General features: G+C 35.6%; 1 protein-coding gene and 1 pseudogene across 1 annotated transcript in view; both read left to right on the top strand.

Moving 5' to 3' along the window:
• Positions 1-9,696, top strand: part of SYNE1 (spectrin repeat containing nuclear envelope protein 1) — a 145,697-nt gene that overhangs the window by 95,995 nt on the left and 40,006 nt on the right. The window contains exons 30-34 of the mRNA XM_023532164.1: positions 1,225-1,375; positions 4,461-4,688; positions 5,051-5,149; positions 6,667-6,854; positions 7,258-7,381. Of these exons, the coding sequence (XP_023387932.1) occupies positions 1,225-1,375; positions 4,461-4,688; positions 5,051-5,149; positions 6,667-6,854; positions 7,258-7,381 (790 nt within the window). The remainder of the gene's footprint in view (positions 1-1,224; positions 1,376-4,460; positions 4,689-5,050; positions 5,150-6,666; positions 6,855-7,257; positions 7,382-9,696) is intronic.
• On the top strand, positions 7,448-7,565 carry LOC111741492 (annotated as a pseudogene).

Raw genomic sequence — 9,696 nt, 5'->3', positions numbered from 1 at the left:
TGAATTTTAAAATCTAAAATTTGGTTTTAGTACTATTAACACCTTGAAATTAACATTGTACATTTGCCTAAACTTTAAAGTTTGTTAAATAATTTATTTAAAGGAAATTATGGCTCTGAGCTTTGAGAACTTTATATTAGATTTTATCTCTCAATGTATGAAAATAGTAAAACTTAAGAGTTTATTAGAAATGAAGCTACTTTATGAGGAATACTTTTTTGAATCTTTACTTCATTTAAAAACTTGCAACATAACTTGTACTGATTAAAGCATTGGGCACACCAGGGTATCCATTTGTGGCTGCAATATTATTTAATTTGACAATCAGTGATGCCATTGTATTTTTCTTGATGTCTTTAAGTGCCTTTTGGTAAACGGGGAAATTCTTTCATTTTTTTTTTTTTAACCAAGTGACTTATCAATTCAATGATATACTATAAGTTTCTTACTCTTTTTCTAAACTGAAAGCCATAATCACATGGTTATATATGCATAGCTAACACAAACTGGAAATCTATAGCTAAATTTTTGTTCACTTAGATTTATTACAAATAAAGCCCAAATTGTCTAAAAGCAGTTAGGGTGCTCACAGATAAGGATTTATAAAAGTATTTTGGAATCAAGGCCATACAAACATCTAAGAATAGCTGAAATTGTTATAAGTTATAGACTGCAGGCTTAGCTCTGATGATGGAAACAGTTCCTGCGTGAAGGCATGGAATTCAGATTATAAGCTCTATCTTAATTCACAAAGATGCATTTTGTAAAGATCTTTGAGTATAAAGCATCACTGCAGTCTCTCTCCTCTAATGGCAAGAGGACCACGTCCACAGAAGTAGGAGTGCTAAAATTCTGTGTGCACTGGAATCTGTGCAGGCAGCTTAGTTAATAAGTCCTGGCAACTACTGGTCACGTGCAGAGTTTAACCAGGTTATGTCTGTATTCAAACCCCTTTGGACCCAGCAATATTTTGTTCGAAGCACAGTTTCATCCATAACATGGTGTAGATGCTACCTCGTTAAATGCTCATTCTCAGAGGAGACAGGAAGATGAGACTTGACAAACTACAGATCAAGTGTGCATTTTTTTTTCTCTGTTCTAATAGTTTCAACGTTGGCATGGTCACAAATGTCTTGACTATCTTTTCACCTGGTAATTTAAAGGAAAATGTATTGTTTTCTATTAAAATACTGCATTTTATTTACTTAATTTGGTTAATTTTAGTATTAAAACCATGGAAATGGTGAAAAACAAGTGGGATCATTTTGGCAATAATTTTGAGACCCTGTCCATCTGGATAACTGAGAAAGAAAAAGAACTCAATGCCTTGGAAACTTCGTCATCTGCCATGGACGTGCAAATCAGCCAAATTAAGGTGACCTGCTCACACGTTCATTACGTTAATAATTTATGTCTAGCTTTTAAAAACTCTTTTTTTAGGTTTCATCAAATCCTATTCAGCCCCAAACAAATCTTTCATTGCTCTGTGATCCTATTAAAATTAAGTTCACACAGAACGTTGAGCTAAGAGGTCTTAATTGATACTGGGCGACAGTTTATAGATGGAATTATGTATTAATATTGTCTAACTTACGCATTCAAAGTCAATATTGTGTGCAATATCATTAAAATGTTTTTATGGTTACAGTATTCTTTTCCTTGATTTTGAATTAATCTCATTGGAGTGCTCTGTTGATTCATTTATACAACATGAAATGTAGTCATCATCTACAACTGTACTTTATAGAATCGTCCCAAATATCTAGTTCAAATATTAGTGGCATTTACCCTCAAAAGCACAAGGAGGAGAAATTACTTTCTTTAGGCAAAGCAATCAGAGCCCATTGCTACAGTTCTTTCATTTGTGATGACCATGGGGGCATGGACTGTGTTGCTCTGATACTTAAGCTCCCTCAGCTCCAAAATAACCATGTGCATAGACTATCCTTGTTTACTTCATTCGAATAATTTAAGAAAAAAATGAGCTGAAAGAAATGAATTCTGAGTGTTCATTTCTCTTTTTTTTAATAGACCATTTTTACATATTTTCAAAATTAGGCTACTTCTTTTTCTATCTCAGCTCATTTTATTGGAATGGGAAACCCTCTGCATTTCATTGGATTAAATGTAGTAAAATAAATATGAAAGTGAGAGAACATTTCACATTATGACGCAGAACAAGTTATTGTCATGTGCACAGTGGGAGGGTGCAATGTTGCCTAGCCAAGTTTATGTGCTGTGCAGATTATCCCGGTTTATCATGCATCTTTCGCAAGCAAGGCTATGTGGAGTCTGGTATACACTGTCTGCTTCTGTCTTGTGTGGTATACCAGGAAAACCGGAAGTCAAGCCATTAAAGAATATTCATGAGTATGTTTAATCTTTAAAACAATTTTTAAAAGTTGTCCTTTAATTATTTTTACTAAATTTTAAGAACACAAAGAATAGCATTCAAATAGTTTTGTCTCAAAAATTTCCTTTCAAAATTTTTGACATAGACTTTTTAATTTGCTTATCCTTTCTATTAATTCATTTCACTATTATTTAAACCTTAATTCCAGGACTTCGAAAATATGTCAGTGATCAAATTTCATCAACTTATTGCTCTGTAGGAAACAAAATGATTACATATTTTAATTTTAAGTATATAAACATTCAATTGTGAATTTCCGTGCTATCAGATGAAAATTACATTTTAACATTCCAATATGGCATTTTGAAAACTAGCTATAAATGTATTAAATAAATATAAATATCAGAAAACACATACTTGCTATAAATAAGCAAAGACAGAGTGGAATGCACTTTACTATGGAATTTGGCTAATAGGTTAATGTTTTATTTCCAAACAAAAGACTACTGTGGGAAATATTAAAAATATGATAGTACTTTGTCATAATGTTTCCAATTTAAAACTATTAGGATAAAATTAGTTCACAACATTTGTATTGTTGTGAAATCTTTTTTATAAGCCCATTTTTGTTCTTCATTATGTACTATTCCAAATTGATTGATTTCTTACTCCTAATTGATAATTTATAAGTGATAAGAGCACATACTGGGTTCATTTTTCATCTTCTCTTCTTAGATTAGAAAAATTACTGCCACAGTCCAACAATACTATTATATAGCTTGCATTTACGAATTTCTCGATGACATATTACTCTAAGAACTAAGAACTTCGATCTTAACTAAGATTGTTTCACTAAAGTATTGCAAGCACCTAGAATAATTATTGGCACATCAGAGACACTCAATATACTTTTGTTTAATTTATGAGTAATTTTTCTAAAATCTATCATTTAAAAAACAGCTCAATGAAGGAAGATTATATTAATGCTCAAACAAATATCTATCAGATATACTGCTATAGTCATGCATATGAAAAATAAAAATAAGTGATGCACAGGCACTGATCTGGTATAAATTATCTCTGATTGTCTCATCTAGACAGAAATTATTTCCCACTATGTTATCTCATCTAAACAGGAGTCACATTTATCTGTTTTTAGGGTAACTGTATTTTCCATTTTGATTACCTGAAATTTAGACTTGTCTGAATTTTTGGCTTTATCTTGATTGGACTGTTTGACTCTTTTCCTCAAAGAAATAATTTTCATTCTCTTATACATAAATATGCCTGTATGTTTACGAGAGACACTGCCCTACACACACACACACACACACACACACACCCCTTTAGTGGCTTTCAGCACTTTTCACATATCGGCTAATATATAAAATGTTCTCTGGCCCCAATGGAAATTATAGTACGTAGGCTCTTTACTGCACAGGTAATGAATAAAGCAGTGGTCACAGAGTGGGGCTCGGGGTCGGCCACAGAAGCATCACCTGAGAAGTTGTTAGAAATTACAGGTCTTGGCCCCACCTTAGACCTACCGAATCTGAGTTCCTCGAATGGGGACCAGGTGATCTTAATGTATTCCAAACTTGGAAACCACTGGCATAAAAAAATGGATGGTAAATTTGAAGAGACTGGCTTCAGGTAGGAGTGGAATCAGAAAAGCTTTTAGTCTGGTAAAATATGAACTACTCAACCACATTTTAGGAAATGTACATGAAATGTCAATATTAGCATTCCTGTGAGTTATTGGAACACACTGCTTCCCAGATCCATTGGTTAAAATACTTGTAAGCTGGGAATTCTCTGTAACTTCAGAGATACTTGAAGAGTTCCAGAGACATCTCTCTGCTCACTTCACTGCAAGCAGCATAGCTATTTCTCTTTTTCCTCTATCCAGAGAGCATGCTCACCACGTTTCTATTTTTTAGACATTCTCTGCATATCTATTCCTTAAAAAATGAGGTCAGGAAACACATGATGTTTTTCATAGCTGTTCTGTAGCTGTCCTACTACGTTAAAATGTCAGGTTTCTCTTTCTGCAAATAATTATATCATTTCAGGAAGGCAAGCTTGCTCATTTTCCTTGTTTTATTAGGTCACAATTCAAGAAATAGAAAGTAAGATCAGCAGCATTACAGGACTAGAAGAAGAAGTTCAGTCTTTTGCCCAGTTTCTTACCACCGGAGAATCTGCTCGAATGAAAGCCAAGTTGACACAGATAAGACGATACTGGGAAGAGCTCCGAGAGCATGCGCAGTGTCTGGAAGGAACAATCCTGGGGCATATATCTCAGCAGCAAAAGTTTGAAGAGAATCTTAGAAAGGTAAGAACCGATTCATCCACGTTAAGTTACCTGTTTCATGTTGCATTAATAGCGAAACGCAATACACAATCCAGAAATAGTGGAACAAAGAAAAGATACCATATGTCAGTTATTATCAAGTTATCAGTGATACCTACATTTATAATTATTTATATGGTACACCTTTTGAGGGAATATAAAAATGTGTTCAGATAGACATTTCTATTTTTTTAGATTTATTTATATTTTTTTCAAATAATAGGATGCATTCATTTTAGATTTTTAAAAACTGAATTGAAAGTTATCCAAAAAAGATAGGCATGCTGCTTTGCCTTGTTGTATATTTTTCTCACCATTATTTTTCTATTTCGCCAATGATTTAGATTCAGCAGTCTGTGTCTGAATTTGAAGATAAACTTGCTGATCCAATTAAAATATGTTCTTCAGCTACAGAAACATACAAAGCTCTTCAAGAACATATGGTAAGAGTGTGATTCAACATTTCTGCTTATTTATGAACTCAGAGATTTGATAATTCCTGCTGAAAATGAAAACGGTAAATATTTTTATGAGAGTTAAAATCGAAAAGATTTTTATGTTAATTGATATAGATAAAGCATATTTACCTCATATAACACAAGACATGTAAGTATGCAAATAAATTTTCATTTAAAATGCAAGTTAAAGAGGCATTCATTTAAAAAAAAAAAGGCATTCATTTAAAATACATTCCTCTCTTAACTGGAACATGTAACTTTTTCAGACTATAGCTTTAATAAAGCCTGGTACCTCTTGCCAGCATTATAAAAATTATGTGCAGAAAAAAATGTGCCTAGCAGATTTCAGATTTTAACCCATTACACTCAGACGTGCAAAGAATGTGTCCTCACTAACCTAGTCCCAATGACTAGCTTTTTTGGTCTGGTCCCTGAACTGGTGACCTTTGTGAGCTGTTCTGCAAAGTAACGAGTAGACGCTTTTGGCAGAGCTTAGAAGAAGGAGCAAAGGAAGAGAATAAGGCTCGAAGGAATATTTAAAAGAAACATCTGTTAATTAATAAACAAAGATGTATTCGTTATCCCTGCTACATATGCATGTGTATACATGATATACAGACATGCAGAGAAACGGGCTGCAGTGTTTGCAGAAAGCAGACAATTGACAAGGGCACATCTGGAAAGGGGAGTGGAATGTATATCATTGGAATACTTATAGGAAGAATGCATTTTTGTGTTACTTATGTATTTAAAAAAAAAAATACCCCCACACACTAAAATGAGGGAAAATAGTAGGAAAATAGTAGGAAAAAGTAGGAAAATTGAATTTGATGGAATTATTTTTTTGCCCCCCCCCCCGATGGAATTACTTTAATAGACAACTAAGTTAATAATTGAGAACTAGAGAGGATAATATTTTTTTCTAATATTCACATTTCTAAAGCAAGTTATTTTTCCTCGTCTTGATTTTTCTGATCCATAAAATGGGAATGGTGAACGAAGATTAAATGAGTTAATATATGTAATGTACATAACAGTACCTGCCACATTCTGAGGCACCTTTATTGTTATTATCACTGATTTCTGATAGCAGCTGTGGCGGCCATAACTCTTTTCATATATTTCTTTTAGAAAATATCGCATGTTACATACAGCTCTTGTAAAATAGGAATTGAGAGGTTTTTTAAAACTACATTTGGCATAAAACGAATAATAATTGTCACAAATTATCTGACTTAAGGGAAAGTAGAAATTATTCAGATATACAGCAATACGATTTTATCTGGGGAGTAGTCTCCATTTTGATTTTTGATTTCTGCCTTCGTGAAGTAACTTCCTCCTCATCTTCACCACATCTTGCTGGAAATCTACGGGCAGACATTCTTTTCCTACCACTGTGGTTGACTGAGGGAAAAACTGGGGTGAGAATGGGTCTCACGGAAAAATGCAGGTCTCGTTTCTCGACGTTGTGCCTTCACTGCACTCCTTTGTCCTCTCATCAGGATCTTTGTCAGGCTCTGGAGTCACTGAACAGCTCAGTGGCTGCTCTCTCAGCCGGTGCACAGAAGGTCGCTAACAGAGGCCGCTCCATTCAGGACGTTGAGACACTACAGCGGGAATACGAGGGGACACTGAGTCAGGCCAAGGAGAGACAGACTGTGCTGGAGAGCCTGCTGGCCACCTGGCAGAGGTGAGCAGCCTTCCTTTTTGAGCTGGCAGCTTGGGTTTCAATAACTTCCCTTAAACAGGAAATCCTGGGCCAGCTGTTCTCTAAGTGTAATAACTTCCCCAGGCATAGAACACATCGAGTCACGTGTCTAACAGAGAAGACCTCGATCTTCGTTAGAAGCTGACAATCCCCGAGAAGGAAGAGGGTTAATGCATCTCATTCCATGTGATTCAGATAGAGACACGTGTGCAAAGACATACACAAATGTGAAAAGAATAGCATTTTTCCCTCCATGTCTAGAAATAAGATAACCAACATTGTGTTTTTTGTAATGGTCAGTGTTGGACCCTCCAAGTTCAGAGAGATGTAGTTTTCTGGAATGATACTTTTATATGAATTCGTTCCTTATCTCTGCTTTTCTTAGGCTAGAGAAAGAACTGTCGACTTTTCTGACCTGGCTGGAGCGGTGCGAAGCTATTGCCAGTTCCCCAGAAATGGACATTTCTGCAGACAGAGCCAAAGTGGAGAGCGAACTTCAGTTAATACAGGCAAGCTCAAGGAAGTGTGAGGAAGATAAATGCTCTTCGTTATGGTTGCATTATAAAACAAAAGCAGTCTATGGCCCTGCCACCTTGAACAAGCCCGATCCCTCTGATCTTGGAAGCTAAGCAGGGCCAGGCCTGGTTAATACGTGGATGGGAGACCACCTAGGAAGACCAGGTGCTGTAGGCGCAAAAAATAAGGGATTGTAAGCTGACAGGATCCTTGCAATCTGTGAGGTCAACCAAGGGTTGCCTCACGAAAGAAAAGAAAGAATGAATGAAAGGAAGGAAGAAAGAAAGGAAAGAAAGAAAGAAGGAAGGAAGGAAGGAAGCAAGCAAAAGCAAAAGCAAAAACAAAACCTGCTATCTAACTTAACTTCTTGCTATGGTTTTGTGATCCCAAAAAGAGCCAGCTGAATGAATGAATGAATGAATGAATGAATAAATAAATAAATAAATAAATAAAGCAAGTGAGCAAGCGAGCAAGCAAGCACAAGCAAAAATGAAACCTGCTGTCTAACTTAACTTCTTGCTCTAATTTTGTGACCCAAAAAGAACTACCCAGACCTGAGAAACAAAATAATGGTGAACATTATGATGCTCAATTTGCATGATGCATTAGAACATCCTACCATTTAATGTCTGTCATCCAAACTCAAGTTATCTGGCAGTTGAGCAGAGGGAGGAGCGAGTAGAAATATAAATGAAACAATGTTGAATAATTTTGGAATAATTTTGGAAGCTAGGCATACATATATTCTTTCTACTTTTGTAATTTTGTGATTTTTTTGGTAATAAAGAGGTTGTTTTAGAGAGAGAGAAGGAATGCAATGTAGAAAAAGGCCACAGTAATAATTATTTTTAAGCAATACAGAAACAAAAGAATGAGCACAAATGCAGGTGATAGAAAGACAAAGAATACTATCTGATTGCATCCTCGAAGAAGCCAACCTTTTAAACTTAAAAAAATCATTAGTATTATTGAAAGTACAGGCAATGTTACTAATTTCTAGGGATTAATAACTTACTTGAAATGATACTTTTTATGCCAGAAAATTGAACAGGCAAAATTCCTTCTCAAGAGAGACCTGTTGTATGACAGATTTATACCCCAACTTCTTCCCGTCACCTTTTATAAAAAGTTTAAGGAGAAGCTCCATCCTTTTACTTTTCATAATCACTTCTCTAAACACTCCATCAGAGAATGTCTGAAACATCTGAACCTATTACCCCATCTGAAAGTTTTCTTTTTCCTTCACTTTGAGGGTTCCCCATACTCCTGGTACTCCTGCTTTTCTAGTTTATTAAATACTAATGTTCTGCATTAATCTCTCCAAAATTCCCTGCTCAGAAACCTCCCGTGGCAGTCCTGCCTGGAGGATAGAGGGTGGTTCTCAGTCCGCAGTCTGGTGTTTGTCTTCCTGGAAATACAACGTGAGATGCTCTAAGAGGGGAAATCACACCTCTTTTTCTTAAAAATGACCCAAAGCTATCTGGCCATATAAAATTGTATTCCTCATATACTATATGGAAAACGAGCACTATGTGAGTTAAGGGTCTGAGAGCAGACTGCAGGTCTCAGTCACTCTGTGTTAGCCACGCTGTCTCCCAACTGTGCTCTGTGCATTTCTTGTACGTTCCTCTCTCCTGGCCTTGTGTCCTTTGTTCTTCTCAGCCTAAGTCCCAATTCTGCTATGTGGTCTTTGCTGTCATCCATGGGCTGTATTCTCCTTCCTCTGATACCATTAGCAAATTTGCTTGCATCACACATGTGGTCTCCCTAGAGAGAGGGAAGAAGACATTTTGACAAGTGTTTACACTTGTGACATGCTACACCTATCATCCCAGTTTAACGTCATGTTATTTTGTTATTATTTACATAGAGTGTTTATCTCTTATTAGGTAGGAACTACAACTTTTATGCACCACTCACTGCATCTAAGGGATTCATTAACCAATTAAATTGAAAAACTAAGTAGTTCTGTTGCATGAAAATAAAATAAAGAGCACGTAGGTTCCCCACTTTGGCCTAATATGTCTCTAAACTGAAAGAAAGACGGTGTTCCTGTTACCTTGAATTGTGTCTTTTTTTTTTAATGTTAGATAAGCATTGTTTCTGTTTAGCCATTGTTTTCCTTTGATCCTCACTTATTCAGTTTCTGCATCCTGAAAGAAATGCTACAGCTTCTAAATTTGTCTAACTTAATATAAGTCAGACTCTGGAAAACTAATTCAGGTTTCGGTAGCATTTTTCATGTTTATAAGTTAAGCTAATCCATTTCTAAGTCAAGTGACGAAAGCTTTCTTTAGCCTGGTCCCAA

Source organism: Pteropus vampyrus, unplaced genomic scaffold (genome assembly GCF_000151845.1).
Source record: "Pteropus vampyrus isolate Shadow unplaced genomic scaffold, Pvam_2.0 Scaffold78, whole genome shotgun sequence".
Taxonomy (NCBI): Eukaryota; Metazoa; Chordata; class Mammalia; order Chiroptera; family Pteropodidae; genus Pteropus; species Pteropus vampyrus.
The sequence above is the reverse complement of the archived record's forward strand: the minus strand, read 5'-3'. Positions and strand labels throughout refer to the sequence as shown.